At 48.4% G+C, this 26423-nt stretch overlaps 1 protein-coding gene and 1 long non-coding RNA gene across 2 annotated transcripts in view; both read left to right on the forward strand.

Moving 5' to 3' along the window:
- LOC125749100 (rho GTPase-activating protein 12-like) overlaps nucleotides 1–24459 on the forward strand; it is a 41371-nt gene extending 16912 nt beyond the window's left edge. Inside the window, exons 3-19 of the mRNA XM_049026003.1 lie at nucleotides 10576–10842; nucleotides 12858–12998; nucleotides 13504–13584; nucleotides 14242–14367; nucleotides 16267–16341; nucleotides 17045–17106; nucleotides 17301–17382; nucleotides 18042–18164; nucleotides 18933–19037; nucleotides 19292–19390; nucleotides 19769–19859; nucleotides 20009–20082; nucleotides 21219–21366; nucleotides 21489–21574; nucleotides 21677–21803; nucleotides 22015–22120; nucleotides 23063–24459. Coding sequence (XP_048881960.1) covers nucleotides 10576–10842; nucleotides 12858–12998; nucleotides 13504–13584; nucleotides 14242–14367; nucleotides 16267–16341; nucleotides 17045–17106; nucleotides 17301–17382; nucleotides 18042–18164; nucleotides 18933–19037; nucleotides 19292–19390; nucleotides 19769–19859; nucleotides 20009–20082; nucleotides 21219–21366; nucleotides 21489–21574; nucleotides 21677–21803; nucleotides 22015–22120; nucleotides 23063–23237 — 1968 coding nt within the window. The 3' untranslated portion in view covers nucleotides 23238–24459. The remainder of the gene's footprint in view (nucleotides 1–10575; nucleotides 10843–12857; nucleotides 12999–13503; nucleotides 13585–14241; nucleotides 14368–16266; nucleotides 16342–17044; nucleotides 17107–17300; nucleotides 17383–18041; nucleotides 18165–18932; nucleotides 19038–19291; nucleotides 19391–19768; nucleotides 19860–20008; nucleotides 20083–21218; nucleotides 21367–21488; nucleotides 21575–21676; nucleotides 21804–22014; nucleotides 22121–23062) is intronic.
- On the forward strand, nucleotides 20183–20834 carry LOC125746327 (uncharacterized). Its single transcript, XR_007398940.1, has 3 exons — nucleotides 20183–20384; nucleotides 20499–20612; nucleotides 20726–20834. It is a non-coding gene; the product is annotated as an uncharacterized LOC125746327 (long non-coding RNA).
- Nucleotides 24460–26423: the final 1964 nt, after the last annotated feature.

Genomic DNA, 26423 nt, shown 5'->3' on the forward strand with positions numbered 1-26423 from the left:
CACATCTGTGTGTGTGTATGTGTGTATATCTTGTTCATAGTTTCCCATGCTATTACTGGCCCTGTACATAGTCTCCCATTCTATTTATACCTCATAATCTATTTGATTGTAAATATACTGTCCATCTGCTTGCATGTTCCAAACTAAATCTCATTGTACTTACAATGACAATAAAGCATCTCTCTTATCTATCTAATATAGACGCCATTGCTGCCGCCCTGCATGTCATCTTCTAAAATGGATGAAATAAACGTGCTACATAATTCGTTTTAGAAAACATGCCTGTATGTTAAGGCACCGTAGTTAGTTAACCACGACTATGGAGACCACGGACCTTGTACTCGGCAGTGGCAAACGCATGGCAATCTTTAAATGTAATGCCATGCTGTCGCCTTAAATGCTTAAGCATATTACTAGTGTTGCCACCCTTAGAGGTGACGACGGCTTGCATTTGCACACTGCACAATGGTCTTACTTCTTTGTAAAATGCAGCCATGCTATGGACCGATTCCTGTGCTCCATCGTGTGTATTCCAAGTAGCGGCATGTGATGTCATTTCGCACGACACGAAAAGTCCGGATGAATCGTTAGAGGAATCGGAGGTGTACGATAACAGTTCTTCGCCACAATAAGAACTGGTTCCAAATCGGAACACCTCCTTGATTCCCATCCCTAGGTATGACTCATTTCTTGGTGTTAAAAGTCGTTCAGCTGCTGGTTCTCGAAAGCAAGGTGTCTTGCTGTGAACAGCTCGTCACAGTCCAGCTTTCATCTTCCTTTTGGCTATATCCAGCTTCCCCCTTTCACTCCCATCACATCCCCCTCATCAGAGATGCTTCTAAAACTGACCTGAGATCAAACGTTACCCTTCTGAGCTGCACAGGGTTCCTCTGATTTTCTTAGCTGCATGAGGTTCCTCCAAGGTTCTTCTGGGCTGCATGAGGTTCCTCCAAGGTTCTTCTGAGCTACATGAGGTTCTCCCAAGGTTCTTCTGAGCTACACGAGGTTCCCTCAGGGTTCTTCTGAGCTACACGAGGTTCCCTCAGGGTTCTTCTGAGCTACACGAGGTTCCCTCAGGGTTCTTCTGAGCTACACAAGGTTCCCACAGGGTTCTTTTGAGCTGCACAAGGTTCCCTCATGGATTTTCTGAGCTGCAGTAGGTTCCTCTGAGGTTCTTTACTCAGTCTACTTAAGGAGCACACTTCTTGATGCATTGGTCTGTGGGCTGGGCATGTCTAATGTATTGTTAAGCTTGTTTTCAGGACTCTTTTACTGTTTGGGTAGCGGGGGGGTCGGGGACCGTGGGGACTTGGCCCTGATATTTCCTTTTCACACTCACCAGCTGTCTATTTTTACACGCTCGGAGAAATATGACACAGTTTTAATTGAAGTCCCTGGGGGCCTGCACTATGCTGCATTCATCATCGTTAATTACTGCATGGTCCCCAGTTTATGCTTGCTGTTTGTTGTGTTGGCCGCTCCCCATGCGATGTGTGTCCTGCCCCTCGCGGATGTGCAGCGGTCTTCCACAGCTCCGCCTGTCTGCAGTTTGCCCTGTCCTAGCTGTGACTGATCTCTAACCTATTTAAACAATCCAGCCAGTGAAGAGCGTAATATGAGTCAGCTGGATTATTAAATATTTCCCTGAAGCATCCAGTTACATAATGTCCGTTCATGGCCGTCCTTTCACTTCCCTCAGAGTGCGTTTCCTTCCGTGAGCATTGGAGCGGTTTATTATCTCTGGTCAGCAGTTCAGAAGGTAATTTGCGGTTGTTTATGGGTGTAGCTTAGGGCCGCACTGTGCTGTGCGGTTCTGGATCTGTGTACAAACAGCAAGCCTCAATTTATTAAGTCTGTATGGATATAAACACTTACCCCCCCCCCCCCCCCCCAATTTTGAATATCTCTGCTTTAAAGTGTAAATGTGCTCATGGTGGAAGAACCGGTTTAAAAGCAGAAGCCAGGGTGTTTCATTTTGTGCCTCTGCAGCAGGATGATGAGGATTCTGGTTGTGAATATCTCTGCTTAGTAGATGTTCAGGCTTGGACTGGTTGTTAAGAGCTGTCAGACAATAGGCCCTTTACCTTTGACCATGCAATACACAAATGGGGGCACACTACCAGCTACGGCCGAAGTCCACCCTGCAGGCATTTAAAGGCTATTTAAAGGCGCATAATCGCAGTGCCAGGCCTGGTCCCCTAGTTGCCTTGGGAGAATGTGGGGTCGTTGGACTCTCCTCTCCGTCCGCTGTCCTGGAAACACGACACCTAGCAGCCCTTGCGATTCCTGTACCATGGCTCCTCTTCAGGCTGACGGCCAGCGTCAAAATTCGATTTTCTCAGTGTGCATGTAAACGTTCTGACTAATAACATTGGACAGCAGTGCCCTGTCTGTGTGGCAGTTGTCTCCCCCACCTGCGTGTGATCTGGGGGTGCCTGTGCTGCATTTGTACTTTCAAAGTACAACACCTTGCGTGTTGGATGCTTGATTTTTATTTTGTTCCGTTTCGGATTTAAAGTTTTTGACCTTTTTTAGACCATTATAAAAACACATCATATCACAAGTGTGTGTGTGTGTGTGTGTATATATATATATATATATATATATATATATATATATAAATATATATGTATATATATATATATGTATATATATATATATATATGTATATATATATATATATATATTACAGTAGGGCATTTTTGCTCTGTCACTATTGCCAGTATTCACTTTTGTCTCTGTTAAGGGCGTGATTTCTCCCCCGTCAGTGTGAGTTTATTCTCACTCGCCATTTTACCACTGCTAAAAATGAACTTTACTCCCCACCTTTTGCCGTTCAATTGTCACAGTATTTAATTTGACGGCCCCTTCCAGTTGTGTTGAGACATATGCGGAGAACAAAAATGTTCTGTATTGCTTGCACGAGTTTTCAAAGTGTACTTTTTGTGTCCTACGCAAATAAAATGTCCTATGCAAATATTATATATGAACTCTGTGTCATAATTGTCAATCTGTACTAAATCTAAACGCAAATAGCATTTTCATTGATATCGGCAGTAATCTGCGATTACTTGTCTAAGTCTTGCCTAGATATATATTTTATAAATGTGAAGCATTCTGGGTATTACTTTAGTTATAACATTCTCAGTGGTATAATATTTTAGAGACATCTATCTCATTATCTATTACGTTATTCATTCCATGAAATCCATGAAATACATTTAAATCAGGACTGACTTAGTACTGCAGCAGTATCATTACATGATAATTCTTTTATTTTATTCTGTTTTGCACATGCTTGGTCCTCAGAGTGGCGAGGCTTGAGAATGGGAGAGAGTGAGAGTGCCGCCAGTAGTCAGACACTACTCAACCCATCAGCAAGTTTATCGCTATAAGAACCTCCTCAGTAGTTCATGGTCAAACAGAAAGTACCCAGTCTGGAGCAGGGACTAAAAAAAACTTCCGAAAACTACCTCTGAGGAGCTACAATCTGAGTTCTTGTGGTGGGAACGCAGCAGAAGTTCCTGGTTCCGGAAAAATATTCCTAAACTGGGAAAGCATGTAACATCCGCCAATTCAGCACCATTCCTTGTTTATAAGTAAATACCGCTTTATGCCTCAATTCCGCCCATGTTTTCAGCATCACACAAATCATAGGACCCTCTCCCGCTTTTTGCAAGTGGCCCGTTTCAAGCACACATGGACTCACCATCTCTCAGAGCGGCTTTCTGCCACATCTGCCTCCATTTCCTCTCCTCTCCCCAGTGCCTGTCTCTCTCTCTCCACTCCCCCTTCCATTATTTCTCCTCCCCATTCCCCCTCTTCCCATTCCCCACTTTTCATTCGTTTTCTGTCCTCCTTATTCTCCCATTCTCCCTCTCTCCTCCCCATTCCCCCTCCCTCCTCTCTCTCCTCCCCATTCCCCCCTCCCTCCCCTCTCTCCTCCCCATTCCCTCTCTCCCCATTCCTCCCCTTTCTCCCTCGCCCGCACTCGTTGTGCTGGTGTTTAATTAGAAAGCATGCTTTCCTCTGCATTCCCTGGGATTACAGTTGCTCTGTAAACTTCCTGCTTTTAGTGTGATTACCCACCGCATCACCGCCTGCCTTTAATTACTCTGCAAAAATAGGGTCAGCTGGGCAGCACTGCTGCGCTGCGTAAACGCGGTTCAGAGCGCTGACCCAAACCCCATGCTTTCATGTATAAATATTCACACATCATCAGCGTTCAGTTATTACTGGGTCTTCATGCTTACCAATCATTGGAAGCTGTACTGTGCTGTTATCAGTTTTGCTACAGGTGACACTGCTGAGCTGAAAGCTGGTTATTGGAGGGATGGACACAGGCGGCCTTTTTGTAAGGTGTCTGGTGCCCTTTGGGTTCAGGGTGTATGGGTTGGTTTGGGCGGGGCGGGTTGCATCATGTCTCTGTACATAGGTGTCTATCAACACTGGGGAGTGGGTGTCTGCTAAGTAATTTAAACTTAATTATATTTAGGTTGCGAACATTGTGCTGGTGCGTGGTGCAGACAGTCCTGGTTCTGCTGGTGCATGATTGTACCAGATATACAGAAAGGTTTCTAGTTATTCACCTTACAATGAAACTCTTGGAAACCATGATGACTGGAAAAGCCCTTGTGAGTTTGGCTAATTAGCTGCGGCAACCATGCCTTTGGAGTTAAGGAAGATTACCTGTGAGCTCACCCATCAAGCGTACGGGGGGAAACTGGAAAGGGTTAATTGGGGAAATAAAGGGGTCGGCGCGGTGGCTTTTGAGTAACTGTGTGTGGTCGCTCCAGCAGGGGGAGCACATGTCGGTGCTGGCAGGGGTGGGAGGCGTCCTCCTTCCCTGCCTTCTGCTTTGTTTGAGTGTTCTGCACTGGGGCTGTTTTGGCAGCTCAGGGGATCCGGAAGGCGGGAACCCCCCCACCAGTGACAGCAGCTGCCCCAGGTCCTGCCCGGGTTTCAGGGAGTGCAGTTGTCTCTCCTGCTGGGAGGTGCCATGGAGCGATTTCCTGGCCGTGCCACACTCCGTCCCACCATGTTCCACAGGCACCAGGGGGTGTCGCAGGGCCTCAGGTCAATGGGGGAATTCCCATAATATATTATCACCAAGGGCCGACCTGATGTACCAGATTAGAGCCCATCCAGCAGGCTCTGTCATGAAGAATAGCAGCCCCCCCCATTCTGCTTTGAATACCCCATGTTCCACTCCCCATAGCTCGGTGCAGCGGCAGGAGACGAGGCTCCACAGCCAGCACTCCATGGGACTGCAACCAGCCTTGGCCATGTTCTGAGGTGGACTTCCATGGGGATGGTATCTTAGCGACTGTCTCCAAGGCAATGCATTGCTGCCTCAGGTCATTTGAGGACCCTTCGGAGATGATGTCATGTAGCCAGGGTGGTGTCTATATGAGCTCTCCACCCACTCTGTCTCGCTCAGGTCCGTCGTCTCCTCATCCTCACTGGTTGGGCGAGTGTGGTAATCCTTTCCTGCAGTTGCTGTCTGTGAAATTTCCCTGAACTAAGGCCAAATTCTTGGCTGAAGAGGGTAGATGTCATAGTGTCAGAAAAGGAGATGCGTACGCCCCCCTCCTCCTCTCCTGACATAAAGGTCCCAGTCATCAGGAACCCCCAGAGTGTCTATTTTGCTCCTTCCAGCTCCCTGCACACCTGAACCAGGTGTTTGGTTTTCTTGTTAGGTTCAGGTCTGGGTTGTGTGTCAGGCTCCTTGAGTCTGCTGTCACTGCCCCCCTGCTACCCTCGGGTTCAGCCTGCTCTTCTACAGTTTATTCCAGTAATGGTGGTTGCATAACCAAGGGACCCAGATAAGCGTCCTGCATTTGCCCTGAGTGATTTGTGCTGAAGCGGCTCCATTCCAAAAGTGGGTCTATTCTAAAAGCAGTCAGCTTCTGCTGTGTTAGTGTAAAATATTTTGCATGGAGGCATGGAGGGTGAAGTGTCCATGTTCTGGATTTGGAGCATGGATTCTCCTGCTCTGGTGATTCTTTGGCATTCAGACCACAGGAAATGAGGGAATGTGTTGGGCCCCAGGTGACGTCCGACTTCTATATGGGCAGACCCACAGCCACCACTACCATCAGTTTCCAAATTTTTTTCCATGAGTTCTCTTACTGACACCTGGAGGCCATTGAGAAGAATTACACCGTCACTTTCTGTCATGGTGCATTGTGGGGGAAATACAGAACTTTCATCAAGTTGTCTCAAATAAGTTTTGAAAAGTATTGTGCCAGTGTGGTAACAGCACAGTGATCCACCTCATAACATTGAGACACCTGTGATATGATCTGTTTTTATAATGGCCTGAAAAAGGTCAAAAGTATAGCCTAGTACTCTGGGCATGTTGGATGTCCAGTCATCTCCAGGAAATGCAGGCAACTTACCATGGTAGCTCACCATATCGCGACGCACCCTGTGGCCCACTTTCTCAGTTCCTTTGTGGTTACTTTGCGGTGCCATTTTAATTTTTACTTCCTGCCTGGGAGCTGCACATGAGTCATTTCGTGCCTCGAAAGCTTTAATCCACCGAAATAGACCCACTTTTGGTGTCAAGCTGCCTGACAAATGGTGGCGTCGAAATGGCAATACACAGTGATGCCAGGCCCTAAAGTCCAGCGGGTTAAAGTGCTGTGCCTGTAACAGGAAGGTCGCTGGTTCAAATCCCAGGGTCTGCAGAGTGATTTCACTGCCGGAGCCCCTGACCAAGACCTTAATCCTTAATGGCTCCTGGGACCATCTGACCCTGCCTTCTCGAAACGTATGTCGCTTTGCATACGAGTAAGTAAAATGTAAATCTGTGCTAAATTTGTCGCGCCCCCTGTTGGCGCATGCGGGGCCAGGGGGGCGCTGTTCCCTGGCGGGTGGGGGGAGCTATCTAGCTAGCACCTGGCCACGGACACAGCTCTTGGAGCCACAACGGTATGAATAAAACATTGACAAAGCTTGAAATAACACTGCGTGAGTGACGAGGCTTGGGAATGTTCTGATCCGCTGGCGCTGGTCCGACTTGTCCCCAGAGCTAACGGCTAATTTATCACGGAGCCCCAGGGTCCGGTTTGACCCAATCCCACTTATCTGAGCTCCTCCCCTTTGGGCCCCCAGTGCAAGGTACTCTCCCTCCTATCTCTTTCTCCTGACCCAGCGATGGATGTCCAGTTTCAATGATATTTCTAGGCCATTTGTTTGATAAGCTACTAGTACCTCACCATCAGCTTCAGACTGACCGATACTGTGCCTTTAAGACCAGCTATAAATAAATGCAGTATCCGTGGCATTAATGGTGTGAGGTGATGCAGCCACGCAGTACACAGTATTCCGTCAGGTGCTGCAGTGAGGTGCAGTGCACACTTTCGGCCATCGGGGGTCATTGGTTGGTGTCGCTTCCAAGCGTTAAATATAGCTTTTTTTTAATTCCAGGGTTAATTTCTTTCATAAGCCACGTGCAAAAAAAACATGAAGCTCATCATTAAAACATTTTATGTTTCTGTTTTTAATTGCACCGAAAATTCTGCAAATGAGCCAATCTCTTATGTTTAGTCCTGGGGGTTGAACTGGCATTTTTGGGCCCGTGCATTATTAATAAGGCAGCCTGGGGAGGGATATCGGGTTACACTGTGGGTTTGGTAGCTCGAGCCTGGGTGACTACAGGTCTTGTCTCTAGTCTGCTACTCTCAGAGCCTTGATTACAGGTTGAGTTTGTCAGTGTGTGTGTGAGAGAGAGATTCCAGGTATACTATGACTCTGTCACTGAGTCAAGTTATTCCAAAATGGAACATCTTTTTGGTACAGTTGTCCTACAGGCTTGAAATAAGTTTCATTTAGTCCTTTCACACCTGGGCCGATGCCCGTGCCGAGCCTAAATTCCGGCATGGTCATTGCATCCACACCAAAAATAAAAGCAGTGCCAGGCCAGTAAATCTGGCCCGGAGTTCATTTCTCTTGCCCCAAAAGACTGCTGGGCCAGAGTTGGGAGTGTGAAATGGTTCCCCTCACATAAACCACGTTTGCTGGGTCACTGGGTGTCTTTGCAGCGGTACAGATGTGAGGTGCGTGTTTGGGGAGTGACCCTTTACATCCATTCCTGAGCATTGTGATTATTTTCAGTAACGTTGCATCTTGTATTATTATGTGTCTTATATGAATATTATGTGTCTTATATGAATATTATGTGTCTTATATGAATATTATGTGTCTTATATGAATATTATGTGTCTTATATGAATATTATGTGTCTTATATGAATATTATGTGTCTTATATGAATATTATGTGTCTTATATGAATATTATGTGTCTTGCTTCATAAGGTTTGGTGGGGGGGGGTGTAGGCAGCATGTTCAGTGCAGTAATTCCTCAGCTATGACTAGACATATACATTTCCAGTAAGGGGGATGGGTGGATGGATGGATGGGTGGGTGGGTGGATAGGTGACATTAGGAGACCAGAATAGTTTACCTACCAGAGGATGATGACATTGAATGCAAGTCAGGTAAGGAGCCTCAGAAATCATGGTTGCTGAGTACTAGGTTAGACTTGACCTGTCAGGAGGACATTGATTGTGAAAGATTCTCATTGAGTCATTGTGAAATGGGTACAGAATGTTTCGCGGGTGTACAGAGTCACACCGGGCACAGCGTTCATCTTTGCATATAAACACATACGGTGCTGAGAGATTATCCCTGACCTTGGGCATCCTCCATTCTCCAGGGTTTTAGTGAAACGCCCTGTTTTATTTGCTGTAATTGTGTGTGTGTGTGTGTGTGTGTGTGTCTGTGTGTGTGTGTGTGTGTGTGCGTGCACGCGCTGACTCGCATGGCCCTGCTCTTGCCGTGCCAGGATATTACATCTTCCCTCTTACCAGAGCCCAACAGGAAACACCATCTGTTTCCAACAGGCTATGGTACTGTCCTCAGTCTCCTCGGACCACTCCGCACTCCGCCCATCTGCAGCAGGAAGCCACTTTGCTTCATCCCGCACCCATCAGGGAATGGTTAGGGCTATGGGTATGGCCTGATCATGGAGCTGTAACTAGGAGTGGGGGGCGTGGTCAGAGTTGATAAGGGTCGTGATCGGTGGTAGCTGGAGCTGTTCCATCCAGTGGAACTCATCTCTGCGGTCGTGGCCTGGGTGGACAAGGCTACTGAAAAAAATGGACCATTGTTGTACATGTTTTTTTTTTCATTATTGTTTGGTGTGTTCTACCTCTATCTATGGAAGTAAACACTTTAATAATTATGTCCGCAGTAGGCAACCTTGGTCCTGCAGTGCCGGTATCCAGCAGGTTTTCTATCCTGCCTGATGAGTTACTATCTGCCTGAGATCAGGTGTGACTCATCAGAGACCAGGAAGGATAGAAAATTTGCTGGATATATAACTCCACGATCAGGGTTGCCTACCCCGATTATATGAATTCATATAAGAGTTATTTTTCAGTGACCGTTATAACTGCGTTATTTAGCGATTTTGCTAAATTAACTCAACAGTTTGTTTCCATTGCCTCACTCAACAGTGTAACAACAGCCTAACTGCACTGCACACAGCCCCGCTGTGTATGTGGCTCAGTCTAACTCAGCGGGTTTGTTGTGTGAAGTGAGTCTCTCCTGCTGTGCGAGTCCCTCTCAAGTCTTCCACAACAATAAAATAACAGGTGTTGTGCGCTCCCACCTGATACCAGTGTAGTGAATAAGGGGGGAAGAAGCTCCCCCCCCCTTTGTATATAGTGTGTAATATATATGTATGTGTGTGTTTAATATACAGTACACGTGTGTGGATTTCAGTGTGTTTATGAATGGGGTATTAGCGAGAACAGAGATGTGTTTTTCTTTTCTTTGGGAAATACATAAGTAAGCTCATTTCATTTGAGCTTTATTAGAGCATCTGCTGAATGACAATGTAATACAGCCTTTTAGTGTCGTTAAGCAGCTGAATTCCGTAATGGTGGGAATCCGGCTTCCTGGGCGAGTCACCAAGGCATTGAATTTGATGATTTGGTTGGATGATTAGATGTTTTTTTTGGCGAGGTCTCTCCCCCCCCCATGTTGAGACTTTGGGGCCAGTGCCTCACGGCCCATTTGTCCTGATCCTGTCATGAGCCTTGCAGCCATGATGCCCCCCAGGTTTATTCTTTGTTATCCTCCCTGTTCCACGCTGCTCTTTTGCCCTCTCCATTGCCGTCGCTCGCAGACTCATTTGCTGTCAGCACGCTGAAAGCTGCAGGCCAATATCTTGCAGTAACAGGCTGTTTTCTCAGTTTCTGGTGCCTGCCTGTGATGTGGGGGCTGACGCTGACTTCACCCCCACCCCTCCCGAAGTGAAATCAGGTGTCGTTGCTGCACGGCCATTTATTAATAACCGGCCATGGCCTGCTGAAAATGGAGATGCATGCGGACAGCCTGACTGAGCTGGTGCTGAACCGGTCTGAGTCTGAAGGAGAGTGACATCATTGTTGCAGACCTGAATGTATGACCTGAAGGTTGTTGGTTTTGGACTTAGGTGGGCAGTTTTGGGTGGATGCAGTAGCTGTTCTCGCGGATTTGACCCAGTGCTTTTTCCTCTCTCAGACGGTGTCCCCCATGGGGGCGGGCATGGCCGAGTCTCCGGTCTACACCAACCTTCAGGAGCTGAAGATCTCGCAGTCCAGCTTGCCCCCACAGCCCTCGAGCTCGCCGGTACATGCGCTTGGTGACTGGGAGACCCACCGCGACGTCAGTGGCCGTCACTTCTACTTCAACCGCGCCACGCAGGAGCGGACGTGGAAACCGCCTCGTGCCCGCGAGGCCACAAGCAGCGGGCAGGCCGAGACCCCAGACTCAGCTGGGGACGTCGAGGTACAAGCAAGACTGACGGGTCTCTCAGGCAGGCCGGTCCTGGGTGAAGCTACCCCGTGGCACTAATCTGAGAATAGTGTACTTTTAGTGAGCCCTAATGTTTCATTAACCCTCTGGGGTTGAGCGCATTGTCGGTGATGCAGCGTATTTTTCGCATCTGTTTCAGTTTATATCTCACTGAAATCTTTATGTAGAGTCGTGAAAAATCCTCTGACTAAATCTGTGATCTGTCTTCTTTTGAAAACGTCCATTGTCGGAAGTATTAAAGTTTTTAAAATTAGGTTAAATCGGCAAAAAAGGAAACCATGTCACCTTACTTTGTTTTACCTGCATTGGGGGCATGTAGTGCCGCCCTCACCTGAAGATCGCTATTCGCATTGTAAATAGCCGCATTTCCGCGTATTCAAATTGCATTCGCATGATAATTTGATGAACAATGCAACAGTGAAACACAATCCAGATACATCCCCATCAGCACCATAAAAGGGGGGGGGGTGTGGCCAGGTGTGAATGGCTCATGCATACATATGAAAGTTGCTACATATTCAATGAAAGGAGCCAGGAATAGTGACATGAGTTTTTCTTATTTATTTATCAAACCGAATGTTGCAACTGCACCATTTAGTCATCTACATGTAGCCAAGACTTTGGTGATCAGATATCTGGGGTCAAAACAAACTGCCACCATTGCTAACTATGTACTTTTATAATGTTTCTGCAAGTGTTCCAAACTGCATTTTGCAATGTCTATACTTTGATGTCAAATTACAAACTTAACATAAATCTGACATATTTACAGTATACATTAAAATAAAGATGAGTGCAATGCCAAAACAAATATATAAGAAATAATGTATTTGCCATGAATTAAGTTTATGATATTTAAAGAAACGTGTGATCATGCCCCAGTCAGTGAAAGAGTGTCCCCTACCCCGAGACCCAAGAGGGTTAAGGAAGTGAACCTAGTGAAATGAGTGATCCTAGATCAGCTTGATCAGTCATTTCTTCCCCTTTAGGAGGAAATGCACTAGAAAAATGACATAGAAGGGAGATATCGATCTTGTTTTTAGCAGTCGGATACAACCTTCCTGGTCCCGAATATCCTGTCTCTATAATATAAAGATGACCAAATGATGCCACGCTGCCCCCTTGTGGTCATATTCTAATATCGCAAGTGTGAGATGTCATTTGTACGTGTCTTTTGTAGCTGCATGTATCATTAAAATGCAAACCGGCTTTTTCCCTGTTATAGGAAGGCCTCACTTCTGATTTCCAGTTGCATTCCTAATAAAAGGCCATTTAGTTTTGCTGTATCTCCCACCCAAGGTTTATTCTTGATAAACATTCCTTATCTGCCACCAGCTACAGTCTGCTGGTTGTTGTGCTGTTTCTCATGTTTTTATCGCTATACCCCCCCCCCCCCCCCCCCCCCCGCAAGTGGAATTACATTTACCAGGATTTGACTCAAACGACGGATCAAATTACCACCTTCATAAAACCTATATACTTTTAATATGGATTTTTAAAAAATATATAAGGGCATGTAGTTTGAGTGTGTGTGTGGGACCTTTCCAAAAACTGTGGAGAAAGTCAACAAATTCCAGTGTTAGCTTGGTACTGAAAAACAGTGTGCAGACCCTATCGAGCCCTCGGCTTGTGAAATTCAGCTCAACACAGCAACATGTCGGCAATGGACTGCTGGTGTCCAAATAGAGGGCTGGGGCATTGTGGGTAATTAGCATTTTAGCATCTGCTCGCTCTCTGTCTATAACTCCTGACTCCTTTCTGGCACCTTCCATGCCTGCTCATCCAGTACCGCTACATGACGGGCATCTAATTTAATCGCCGTGACTGAGCCTTGGAGGCCGGACTCCGCTGTCAGGTTGCTTATGGCTGCGTTTCTTCAGCTGATGGTTGAACCGGAATCTTCCACTGATTTGTTTATCGCTTTTGTTCTTCTGTCCTGCCCCTCCTCCTTTCTTTGCACCACCCCCCCCCCCAATGTGCCCCCCCAGCCTCTGTCCTTGGAGGAAAACTGCTACAGTACACACTCCAGCCAGTCAGACAGCCAGTATGGGTCACCCCCCTGTGGCTGGTTCGAGTTGCTGGATGAGCATGGACACACTCTGTATGTCTCTGAACACACCAATGAGAAGGTACTGGGCTCTATCGCATGTTCCTTCTCATTCTCCTGCTCCTGTTTCACTTGGGGTGGGGGTGGGGGTGGAGGGCGCAATTCACAATTCACTGGTGAGTGTTGAGTCAGAACCCATGTTTATCACAGTATATAGTAGTCTCACTGTAAATTACTATTAACCCTCAATATATTACCCCCCACCCCGCCCTGCCACTGCTCAATTATTTTTTAATTATGTCCTAGCTGTGCCCCCCCCCCCCCCCCCCAGTGCTAACAAAGGTTATCGTGTTGGGCAAATTTATCCCATCAGTAGAGGGTGGTATGTGACAGAATAGGTGATATACTTAAAACTGCACGCTCTCTGGTTTAGGTGACTTATGTGAGGATAGTTTTTGTTTGGTAGTTGCCATTAATGGATTTGACCTTGGTGTGTCTGAACAAACATTTGGTCAAATGGACCTGAACCCGTATCTATAATGAATTCTGCTTTGCTAGGAGTTTGATGTCTGTGTCTGTTTTCTCAGTGGATAAAGCATATGGATGACCAAGGCCGGCCGTACTACTACAGCGCCGACGGCTCCCGGTCCGAGTGGGAGCTGCCCAAAGTAGGTCGACCCACCCGCCAGTGAGACAGAAAGCCAGACCTGTGTGGCGATGTGCTTCATGCAAAGCAGACTGTTTAAGCGTCAGCTGTTCTATTTAGATGGGCAGCTGGGGGACGGGTGAGCCTCTTTCACTTCCCCTGGCTTTCCCTGTGCAGACAGATATTTCCTGTGTCTGGTCTGCAAACACGGCCTTTTCGAAATGACTGTTTCAGCTGTTTATCGTGCTCCAGCATCAAAGTGACGTACATTTGTACTAGAGAAAATTCAGTATATGTATTTCATCAAAAAGGCATTAATGGATGAATGTAATGGACAGTTTTTAAAAGCGACCATCAAGCTGGGGTGTATTAAGCGCCTGAGGTCGGTGTTACATAAAGAAATTTCGACTTCAGTGCTTTATCTGGGGTGGTAGCTTGTCCTGAGGTGGCCTCATCATCTCATATAGTGTTACCAGGTCTGTGTGGCTAATCCACTGATCCTGATGAGGATTAGGACCACGTAACAGTCTCACCTTTCTGTTTACCTTTCTCGGTGCTGCCCATCTTGTTTATGAAGATGAGGACATTGTGTGTTGGTGTTCCCAATCTTCCCATTGGGAATGGATGGTACTGTGCCGAAGACTTTGTCATTTCACACTCTCTATCTTCCTCTTCGCAGTACAGAGCCTCCCCTCCGCAGCCCATGGACATGGCCAAGAGCCACAGTCTGGATCGGAAGCAGCCTGACCCCATCGTGTTGACCAAGTGGAGGCACAGCACCTGCATGCTGGACCTCAATGACAAGGTGTGACATTTGATTACCCCTTTCACAGCATGTTTGAACCCGGAAAAGAGGCCCAGATAACTGTCACCAGCATTTGAGGACCCTGGAAGCACCCTAAGCTATCGACGCAAATGCTTTGGGCCCTGTAGCAGTCTAAACAATAGACACCAGAGAGCTCGTGGTCCGAGCAGGTCGCCATTGTGACATAATGACTTAAGGATGTTAGAAGAACTGAATCTGAAGCTGTAGGAAACGTTCAGCTCTGTTGGCTGCTACCCTTGCAGATGATCTTTAGACTTGAAGTAGTGACATTTTCGGTTGTTTTTCCAGTCACATGGCCAGTTAACACAGATCCCGTTTCTGTGCAGTTGGCATGTTGAGCCGTGTAGAGGCAGGACCAGGCAGGAAGAGCCGGGTTTGTCTCATTGTACTTGTATTTCGTTCCACTTGTCCAATGGGGAACCTGCAAATAGAACATTTTTGCCACGTTGACACTACACATTATGCATGAAATGGGAAATGCTTTCTAATGTCAGTTGAAGCATACTGCCCTTCGGGAAGTTCATTAAATTTCCCGGTGGGCCGGTTGGCAAAATATAGCAAGGGTGACCCCCCCCCCCCCCCAAGCCTCCCCCACCCCAATCATTTTAGAAAGAGGTGATTGTTTTGTGAATGTCATTGAAATTTGTACCAGTTTATGAGCTCGTTCTGGATGCTAGTGGTTTCTTTCTGCTCTGAAGTGCATTAGGGAAAGCAAATGCTTCAATGTACTTGTTCTGTACAGACCTGGCGATGGGGAGGTCATTGGTCTTCCCATAACAGACACCAAGCGTTTCCTGTAGTCGTGACAGTTCACCTAGTCATGGTTCCCTGATCAGATTTTCCGCCAGTGAACGATCCGGTCTGCTTACGGAAACATCTTCCTGATTTTCCTTCTTCAGGCCGCACCCTGCTTGAAATGATTAATGATGTATGATTATAACCACGGGGGCGGCATGGTGGTGCAGTGGTTAGCACTGTTGCCTCACACCTCTGGGACCCGGGTTTGAGTCTCTGCCTGGGTCACATGTGTGCGGAGTTTGCATGTTCTCCCCATGTCGTCGTGGGGTTTCCTCTGGGTACTCCGGTCAAAAACATGCTGAGGCTAATTGAAGTTGCTAAATTGCCCGTAGGTGTGCATGTGTGAGTGAATGGTGTATGAATGTGCCCTCCGATGGGCTGGCTCCCCATCCGGGGTTGTTCCCTGCCTAGTGCCCATTGCTTCCGGTATAGGCTCCGGATCCCCCGCGACCCAGTAGGATAAGCGGTTTGGAAAATGGATGGATGGATTATAACCACGGCATGATGTCTGTAGGATGCTGACAGCCAGATGAATGGAACGCACATCTACTCCAGAGTTGTGATGGCCCATCAAATACAGAGGTGCCCTCTGCTGGGACATAGCTAAATATTCTGGGCCACCTGACAAAATGTCACCTAGGGCAATCTGAAACAATACAGTAGTAGAATTTACCGATCAGGGAGGTCTCCCGGTCGTTTTTGCAAAGTGGGGGGCACTATAAAGTGCTGGGAATCTGCCAGGGTATTTTTGCCCTTCCACTGCCTGTGGCCCTCTGACAGCACTGGATCTCTCTGGCTCAGCCCAGTTTGGTCTTCATCATTACTGCATAGTTCCGAATATCCATTTGCTTAAGCTAATAAAATGTCCAGACTCCAGATTTCCTTGAAGTGCATCAGTCATTCTCGGCTTGCTTGTTTGGCATGTCGAAGAAACGTAGTTAATGTCCAGGCTGGGAGGAGGTATCTTCTGTGATAAGGTGACTGCTTCCGGGTTATTCTCTCTTGTCCCTGTGCTGCTGAGTGACTCTTGCCTTGGCATCGACTGTAGTCACCAACTGATCATGTGACTCTCGCTCGTAGGAGACCCAGACGGGCCCAAAGCAAGCCTCCCCAGATTCTGACTCCTGTCCCTCATCTCCCAAGCACCCCATCTGCGTTAGTATGCCTCCATCCTCCGTCCTGGACCCCCCCACAAAGCTTCCCTCCCGCCCCCTGCCCTTGTCTCACTTTCTCCTCTATCTTGGCTGCCTCAGTGACCATGTGGGTCAGGGTCCTGGGCCTTTTCTGCTGTCTCAGCTCACTGGGGGGGGTTTATCACTCTGTCCCCACCTCTTTGACAGTAGTTGTAGTAGTAGTAAGATCACCACGTGACCTTGTGACTATGGCTGTTGTACATTCCTCCCACATGTCTCTATTTGTGGTACAGAACATGTTCATTTTCGAGTTTTCCTAATGTCTATCACAAAGGTCTTTATTAACAATAGCAATTAAAAAAATGTAAAAGCCCCCTGCTCTTGGTCCAATAGGAATCCTTAAGCAAAAGCCAATCAGCAAATGGTTTTTGTGACCTCTAGCCAATCAGATTCTTGTTAGGGTTGCTGTGAGAGCCACACCACTCCATAGCTTTTCAGTAGTGATCTTGCGCCGCGTGACTCTGTGACTGGCTGTTGTACATTCCTCCCAGGGTGCTAATGTTGTGAAGTTTTTCAATGAATGCTCCTGAGTGTCCCGCTTCAGGCCCTGCTGGTCTGATTTCCCGGCTTGCTGGTACCCAGTCCTGGGGGTGGTTGTGTTGTGGTGCTTCTTGTGACTCCTGTCGGCCCATATTAACGTCGCGCTTGCTCCCTTGACTTTGCAGCCGTCGGAGAAATGCGGCGTGCTGAACGTCACCAAGATCACAGAAAATGGGAAGAAAGTCAGGTACGTACGAGGAAGCAGCGCTTGCATGACTGACTGACTGACTTGTCAGGGTGGAGCTCACTAACCAATCTCGGTCTTCAAGGTTTTGGATTCTGTCCAATGTCTTTTTGAAACCTGTGACCATGGTGCCACCTTCTGTAGCATCCTGGGAACTACAGAGGACAAGTGTTGATATATTCATGTTGGGTTTGCAGGAAAAGCTGGACCTCTTCATGGACTGTGCTCCAGGGCACCTCCTTGCTGTTCGCCAAAGGCCAGGGAGGCGGGACCAGCTGGGTAGCTGTTCCATTCGGTGCCTGATGATAAATGGAGGACGGATATCTGAGCGGCCTCACAAACCCAGGCTGAATTTGAGTTCCTCTGGCATTCAGACTGACCTATATTGTGTGTGTCTACCAGCCTGGGTTTGGTTGTGTGGTCCATGTATTTTTTTTTTAGCTAAAATTATCCTTGCACTTTCCATTGCTGCAGGAGATAAGCTTAATTGTTTTGTGCCTGTGTGTTTGGTCAGATAGAGCCTTTAGGTGTTTAGTGAATGACTCAGAAGCTGGAAAAACGTGACTAGACTTAAAATGGGCAAATATAAGTGTCTCTATTTGTGGTAAAGAACATGTTCATTGTCGAGTTTTCCAAATGTCTATCACAGAGGCCTTTATTAACAAGAGCAATTAAAAATGTAAAAGCCCCCTGCTCTTGGTCCAATAGGAATCCTTAAGCAAAAGCCAATCAGCAAATGGTTTTCGTGACCTCTAGCCAATCTCATTCTTGTTGGGGTTGCTGTGAGAGCCACACCGCTCCATAGCTTTTCAGTAGTGAGCTTGCACGCCTTTTTTTTCTCCCTGAGCTCTGTGCCATTCATACTTTGTCTTTGATTTGTGTGTCTTCTCCTGTGTGGTGACATCATCGCCTTCTCTTCCCCACCCCACCCCCCAAAGTCATATTACCGCAGTGGCTCAATCCCTGAGCTGCTCCTCTCGCTGCTAAGCACCTGGAAGCGGCCGGCTAAGGCTCGGCGCGCCGTGTCCTACGGCTTTCCCGGGCTCGTCCCCACCGCCACTGTATGTGCCCCCCTACTCTCTCGGCATGCTGCCCCCCGTGTGTCCCGCCTGCGCTGTGCCTCTCTCTGCTCTCTGCTGCCTGGACCCTGCCTGATAGGTGGGGTTCATGCTGATTGGCTGTTCTGTCCCAAACAAGTCCTGTGTCCAAGTTTCACTCTCATAACAGAGGTACTGCGTCCGCATTAAGAGCTTGTTGTGACAAGGTGACATTTAATGGCTACTTGTGGTAGCTTCTCTGTCGGGATACGAATGAGTGGCTTCTGCTGTCTTGGAGTTTGTGAAATGGTGTTAATATGGTGAAGGGAGTGTGTGTATGGTGTGGGGCAGCGGGTATTCTCCCTCGTTAACACAGTTAGCACACTTACATCCCCTTGCTGCCTTGCGAGTCGGTCACTTGCACCGTTTAACGTCACTGGAAGCGGTGCGGGTGAGTAGTTTTTGCATCTGTTTGCGGGACCCGCGCATGCTGTCACCAGCACCATGACGATGGCATGCTGACATGATCCATTTCATAGAGGACATGATCTGTGAAAAAGGTTGGTTGGTGGGGAGGGGGGGCGGGGGTGGTCAGGGCCGTCAGTCTGGCCCACTTGACTAGAGAGCCAGGAAGTTGGTTTCTAGGAGGTGAGCATGCTGTGGTGTAATTGGTGGATGGGATTCCATTAGAGATCCCCTTAGAGCATGCTGCAGTCTGATTGGTGAATGGGATTCCCCAAAGAGCCCACTCCTGCCATCATCTCTGTTCCATGCTGTCCCCTTTCTGCCTAGAAGTTTGGAGGGAATCAGTCCAAGCCTGAGTTTACGGTGGACCTCAGAGGTGGCTCAGTGGAGTGGGCTTCCAAGGACAAGTCCAGCAAGAAGCACGTCATTGAGGTAAGCTGCTTAGCTTCCCTGCTGGCTGAAATAGTCATTAGCTTTGCTTATAGGGATTGGTGATGGGACTGCTCTCTGTCTTCCCCTGCTGGTTAAATTGTCAAAGTTACATTTTCTTCTCCATGCTTGTGCCTTAAAATTTAATTTCAACAAATGAGGGAAGCCTAGTGCAGCTGTGAGAGATAGTCATGCCAGTAGTCAATGCACGACTCCCCCACCCAACTTGACCTTTGGCTTATGATTTCCCCCCCCAGCTGAAAACTCGGCAAGGGACTGAACTGCTGATTCAGTCAGAGATAGACAGCGTCATCAATGACTGGTACAAGGCCCTGGTTGAAACCATCAGTGCCCATGTGAGCTTGCCTTCCGTTTTCCTACATTGACCCACCAACACGACTTACGTGACTGGCCTACATATCACAAGACCCTTATCGTGGAAGTAAAATGAATTTTGATAAATTGTTTTAATTACTTGTTTAATACTTATAAATTATCAAATTGTTGTGTGCATGAGCGGAACGCAGTACATGAAGTTAAGATATGAAGGTAGATGATGTAATTCTTTATCTGTCCACTTAGGGGCAGACTTGCTATATGCAGGTCAAAGTTTTACAGGATTTTCATATTAATGAGATGTGAGCCTGGTGCCGGAGCTGATTGGCTTAGGAACAAGATAGAGGCCTGATGCTGCCCCCCATGAGTGAAATAACTAAAGACTCCCCCTGACACAGGCCTGGGAGTCAGATGAGGCCATCGAAGATGACTTCCCAGAGTCTCCGGGGGATAAAGAGAAGGACCACCGGGACTCCAAGAAAAGCAGAGGTTAGAGCCTATTCCTGAACAGCTCCTGGGGCCATAACCCCCCCCCCCCCCAAGAGGCTTGCAGGATACTTGTATTTACAAGGGTACACCATACCCAAGTTTGAGACACAATCACCCCCCCCCCCCAAAAATAAAAACCTGCTTTCTAGCCCTGAAGAGCTCGTTTGATCAGGGTCACAGCAAAGGTGAAGGAAACCAGGGTTTGATCAGGGTCACAGCAAAGGTGAAGGAAACCAGGGTTTGATCAGGGTCACAGCAAAGGTGAAGGAAACCGGGGTTTGATCAGGGTCAGAGCAAGGTGAAGGAAACCGGGGTTGATCAGGGTCACAGCAAAGGTGAAGGAAACCGGGGTTTGATCAGGGTCACAGCAAAGGTGAAGGAAACCGGGGTTTGATCAGGGCCACAGCAAAGGTGAAGGAAACCGGGGTTTGATCAGGGTCACAGCAAAGGTGAAGGAAACCGGGGTTTGATCAGGGTCAGAGCAAAGGTGAAGGAAACCGGGGTTTGATCAGGGTCACAGCAAAGGTGAAGGAAACCGGGGTTTGATCAGGGTCCAGCAAAGGTGAAGGAAAACCGGGGTTTGATCAGGGTCACAGCAAAGGTGAAGGAAACCGGGGTTTGATCAGGGTCAGAGCAAAGGTGAAGGAAACCGGGGTTTGATCAGGGTCACAGCAAAGGTGAAGGAAACCGGGGTTTGATCAGGGCCACAGTAAAGGTGAAGGAAACCGGGGTTTGATCAGGGTCACAGCAAAGGTGAAGGAAACTGGGGTTTGATCTGGGCCACAGCAAAGGTGAATGAAACCGGGGTTTGATCAGGGTCACAGCAAAGGTGAAGGAAACCGGGGTTTGATCAGGGTTACAGCAAGGTGAAGGAAACCGGGGTTTGATCAGGGTCACAGCAAAGATGAAGGAAACCGGGGTTTGATCAGGGCCACAGCAAAGGTGAAGATGAACTTCTTCATCTGCAAAGTCTAGTTTAATTTTTAGAGCTGCCGTATTGTTAAACGGGGGGGGGGGGGGGGTTCTACTTTCTCACTTTTGAAAGCCTCATTTCCAAAACAAGGACATGAAAGTGCTCTTCATGTTCAAAGGAACCCCAGAAGGACCTAAATCTGGAATGAGGGGAAATGAGGAGCACTCTGTGATGAGTGTGACCGAGTTGGAGCGGTGGAGTTTGTACTTTGTAAAATAATGATCTCCCCTGATTTATTGATGCTTATGACGTTACCCTGCTGTTGAGCCTGAGAGAACAAGATGGGCGAGTGATTTTAGAGGCACTAAAGTGTCGCTACCTTTAGGTTCCTGGGCCTTTGGGAGTGACACACACGCGTGGGGATCTTTCTGTTTTGTGTCACTTGGCCAGACAACCTCTGTGGTGTTAAGCGCATATCTTTGGGTCCTTCCGCAGATCAGGTATTTGGCTGTAGCCTGACCAGCCTCTGCCAGAGGGAGAACACCACAGTGCCCAACTTCGTCTGCACGTGCATTGACCACGTCGAGCGCACAGGTCTGTCAAGTTACTGTCTGTGTCCCTGAGCCGAGAGTCAGGGATGCTCTCGATGGCTGTGGTCTTGTTCTTGGACCCAAAATGAGCTTGTCTCTTTTCTGTGACACCCCCCACCCCCCCAGGGCTGAATGTTGATGGCCTGTACCGAGTCAGCGGGAACTTGGCCGTCATACAGAAGCTTCGCTTGCCGTCAATCACGGTATCTGCCGTCTCCTGCTGGCCCCAGCGAGGGCCAGATTCCATCAAAGAGTTGAAGAAATGGGGAGGGTCTGAGTGAAAGGCTGCTCTCTTGTTCCTCATCAGATGAGAGGTTGATCTGAACGATGGAAAGTGGGAGGACATCCACGTCACCACAGGCGCTCTGAAGATGTTCTTTCGGGAGCTTCCGGAACCCCTCTTTACTTATGGCCAGTTCAGCGACTTTGTCAACGCCATCAGTAAGGAGCACGCTGGCTCGGGCTTTGTACTGACTGAGAAATTAGAGATAGAGTTGCACAAGTCGAACTTGTGCATTTACTTTATTTGTCCACTAGGTGCCGCCATATTACAGGAAATACATTTTTGTTTTAATCGATGTGTGGCAGGCTTAGGATATTGTCTCGCATAATGTAATATGACGTTAATGCATTTTTTCCTCTGTCTTTCCAGAATGTTCCGACTACAAGCAGCGCGTGCATTCAATAAAAGATTTAATCAGGCAGCTGCCGAAACCGAATCAGGACACGATGCAGGTGCTCTTCAGGCATCTCAGAAAGTAAGCGTCCGACTGGGGGGGGGGGGGGGGGGGACAGTCTGTATTTGAACTCATCACCCAATCAGATTATCTCGTTATGTCTATTACTGGGGTAGAGCTGGATTCACACCAACATCGTCATTAGCCGCTTGCACAGGTAGAAAGCAGATAACAGGATTGAGGTGGGGGAGGGGTACTGTTGAAAGGGGTGTGGCCTTTTCTCTACAGGCGGGGGGTTGGGGGTAGACTCCCCTAGTCTAATGAACTGACTGAAGCTGATCACTTCTCCACAAGGGTAGGTTGGACAAAACAGCATCAATCAAGCAGAATCAATACCACGCTGCTACATACTGCAATGGGGGGGGGGGGAGCGGTGTCCATGGTGATGCAAGGGGAGTGTGCCGTTTGTCCCAAATTCCGCATGCCATCGAGGCTTGCTTGTAGCCCCATCTCCGGCAATGTTAATGCCCGGCTACAGTAACTGAATTATGTATCTGTGTGTCCTTACTGTGGGGTCATCGGGATGAGTAATGTGGTTACGGTAAACTGATTAGCGAGGCTCACGGTGGCGGCCTCCTCCTGCTCTCTCCTCGGGCTCCTTTTACACGCTGCTTATCGATCGTATTCAGATACATGGCTGTATTAAAGGAAACGGGAAGTGTGTGTTTTTTTTATGGTGTGTGGCTCAGTGGGTTAGGTCACTGTGCCTGCGACCGGAAGGTCGGCGGTTCAAACCCTGTAGTTGGCAGAGTGTTTTCATGATTGAGCCCTTGAGCAAGGCCCTTAACCCCCAGTTAAATATTTATTTAATAAATTGAATAAACTCTCTGTGGTATCTTAGCCCTGCTTTCCCAGTGCAGGAAGTGTCTCCATTCCTTATTGGCATTACCCCTCTCTCTATCTCTCTCTCTCTCCCTCCCTCCCTCTCTCCCTCTCTCTCTCTACCCCCTGCACACCTCCCAGTGTGATTGAGCACGGTGACGTGAACCGCATGACGACACAAAGCATGGCCATCGTGTTTGGGCCCACGCTACTGCGTCCCGAGACTGAGACAGCCAGCATCGCCGTGCACATGGTCTACCAAAACCAGATTGTGGAGCTCATTCTGCTGGAGTTTGACGGTATCTTCGGCAGGTAGAGCCCCTCCCCCAAAATCACCCCCCCCACCCCTCCTCCACCATGGGGTTGAAGCTGCTGCCTCGCTGAAGCCAGACCCCACCAACCAAAGCCACTGACCTTCATATGATAGCAAAATATGTACATTAAGGATACGAGTGGCTGTGATGATAGGGTGGCTGGCGGCGGTCATGGCCGTGGCGATGAAGTAAAAATAAAAACACAGAATTGACTTTGCACTTAACATTTTGAGCCATGTCACGTATGGCATGGACGCATCCGGTTGCAGGTTTCCGGAGTGTTCCAGATGACTAGACACGTGGCTGGCGCTGGGCACAGATAGGTCCGCATGTGCTGTCTAAAGAATGGGAGGGGACAAGAAGAGTTCTGCGACCGCCCAGGCTGCAGGAGAGCCCTGGTAACTCCAAACTCTTAGTATCTTCAATGTTGCGACAAGATGGACTAGATCCCTCAGTCGAGGCTGAGATATTCAGATAATGTCGACCAATCGGATGCAGACTTGACTGGGAGGAGACGCGGCTTACTTTCTGATGACGGGCCCCGGGCTCCGCTGGACCGGCCTGCCATGTGGTATCAGTATTAAAGACTCCCCCCCTGCAGCCTTTGGAGACACGGCAGGCGCCGTGGGAGTGGAGCGGAGCGGGGCCGATGAAGTCGTCTCCAGAAGGTGTGTTTTAGGAATGAAGAAGCTGCTTGTAAGGAGGAAGACTACTTCTGCCACCATTGGAACAGAGCCAAATCATTTCTTACAGCTTTTTTCCTGAGCAGTGGCACGTGGGAAGGGTGGGCCCTCCGGTTCCGTCCTTGTGGATGTGACTGTCTCCTGTCCACTGTGTACCTCCTTTCTGAATGTTTTTTTTTTGTTTTTTTAATTTCCCAGTTCTCTGGAAGAGTGATACTGAACATAGCGTCACGTAGGTTTGTCTGTACAGTCTATGCGTGAGGAAATGGCGCTGTGGAAAACTCTTGTACATCCTGGAAAATTCTGGAAAATGAAGTATGACTGCTTTTGGAGGTGGATGGTGACAACCATAGGGAAGACGTAAGATATTTGAATAAATGATGTCGGGAATCAATGGCTGCGTGGTCTGAGAGTGAAGGTCTTTCATGTCTGTCTTTTGGGAGCACGGCCAGCTACTTTTTTTTTGTTTTTTTTTTTTAAAAAAACTAACTTGTTTGAGGCATTGCTGTATGTAATCTGAATAAAGAAGAGTAAAATGTAATGTTTTGTTTTTTTCCCCTCTTCTGTTACACAGCATTGTGGGGTCACCTATGGGTTGGGACAAACAAGTGGATGAGGAGGGGTAGATGAAACTCTATGCTGGTTTGATTTGGCTCTGAAGCCTAAGCAGCCTGTAGAGGGCGTGTTGGGGATCTTTGACCTACTCCTGGTGTCTCATGCTTCCCCGTATATATTTTCTGAACCCTAGGTTGACTGGTTAGTTCCATATTGGTGCCCTTATCTGTCCAGCGACCACCCCCCCTCCCCCCCTCAGGGGAACTACCGACTCACTGACAGTGAGCTGAGTCCTCCACCCGATCTCAGCCCACTAGAGGCCAGTGAGACCATTAGAGTTGTAAATCACTTGGACGAGCTTATTGATCTCTCTCTCAGGTGTCTTCATGGGGGAGCGGGGTGGAGTTGCCCCAGCGACCATGATACCATAAAACGCCTTTAATGGCAGGTCCGGTTTATGAGTCTGCTGCCACAGTGATGAAGTGCCACGATGCCGAGCGCTCGGTGTACACCTGGCGCCATCCGCCTGCCCGGAGGGTAATTAGCATGTGCGAGGTTAATTGCTTCATTTCTCACTGCAATTAAAGCCAGTTCGAGGTGTGTGGGGTCTCTGGCCGGGCCGTGTTCTGACTGGACTGCCTGAAAATGGGTCGTCTCCACAGGGAGGGATCAGTAACGGTAATCCTGGAAGAAGGTCTGGGTGGGGCTGGGGGTCGAGGGAGTGTGTCTGCTGGGGTAGTGCAAACGCAATTGGTCGGCACTCTTGTCAGGCTTGTGTTACACCAGTTTGACAGGTTTGAAAACGCCAGTTAGCAAACCTTAGCCTTTAACCTGTTAGCTTTAAGCATATCCCCCCCCCCCCCCCCGGGGTGTAATGGCTCTGCAGAGTTCTCTGGAGCGTGCCCATATAAACCTTCTCATCTGCCACCTGCATGGTGACCCTGTCTCACGCCAGATGTCAGAGTGTCAGAGGATGACGATGAGCTGTCCCCTGTCTCTTAAAAGCTGCTGAGCTGCAGGTTTGGTTCCCTGTTTGCCTCCAAATGGAGACGCTAAGGCTGAGAACCACTCCACTCTGCCCCTTCATGTTGTCTCCTCGGTGTTTGGGAGCCTCGGGGAGAAGGGGGGCAGGGGACGTTACCTCGCATGAATAATTCAATGTTTGGGGCCAATCCAAGGCCCCGGAGATTGTTTTTCCAAGCCGGACCCACCCTTCGTGTTTCCATGAGTACGGAGACGGGGCCGGTATTCTTGGCAAACAGGCTGTGTCACATGGCGTTAACATCCCTCTGTTTTCCCATGGTCTCGCCGGCAGTAGAATGTGTTCTGCAGCCAGTTTGGCACGCGCACCACCATGTCCTCGTCAGCGACATCCTAGCATCTGCCCCATCCTTTTGCCATGTTCAGCAACCTAATGCAAGGTGTTTTGAGCATCTATAACTGATCCACCATGAGACACAGAAGGGGGAGGGCTGTCTCATGCTGCTAGCTTTTCATTGGTGACCGTTGGCCAATCGAAGGCCTGGTTTCCAGGGTGGAGTGATGTGGGGAGGCTCTTGACAAATCATAACTGTTGGCTCCAATAGATTGGATCCTGCAGTAGTGTGTAACACCATACAGATCACACATTTGTGTGGGCCCCCCCATAGGCCACAAGTCGTCCCAATCTAAGGGGGGCCTGAAATGACAGGACCTGCCCCTGCTTGGACTGGCTGCCCACCTCTCTGTGTCAGTCCTTACTTGGTCTACTTTGGCCATCATTACAGGCAGGAAATCTGCTGATTGCTGGCGAGATGTTAATTGTGGCTTGTCAGCAAAAGAAGGGTTTGTTTTTCAGGGACAGCTGGCTCGCAAGTTGACTCCCCCTACCTGTGGGTCACAGAAATGCATCCAGAGCCTCACAGAAATTGCCCTGACCAATGGGAGGCAGAGTTACTCCAAAGCTAAGCG

Source organism: Brienomyrus brachyistius, chromosome 1 (assembly GCF_023856365.1).
Source record: "Brienomyrus brachyistius isolate T26 chromosome 1, BBRACH_0.4, whole genome shotgun sequence".
In the NCBI taxonomy this organism is placed as follows: domain Eukaryota; kingdom Metazoa; phylum Chordata; class Actinopteri; order Osteoglossiformes; family Mormyridae; genus Brienomyrus; species Brienomyrus brachyistius.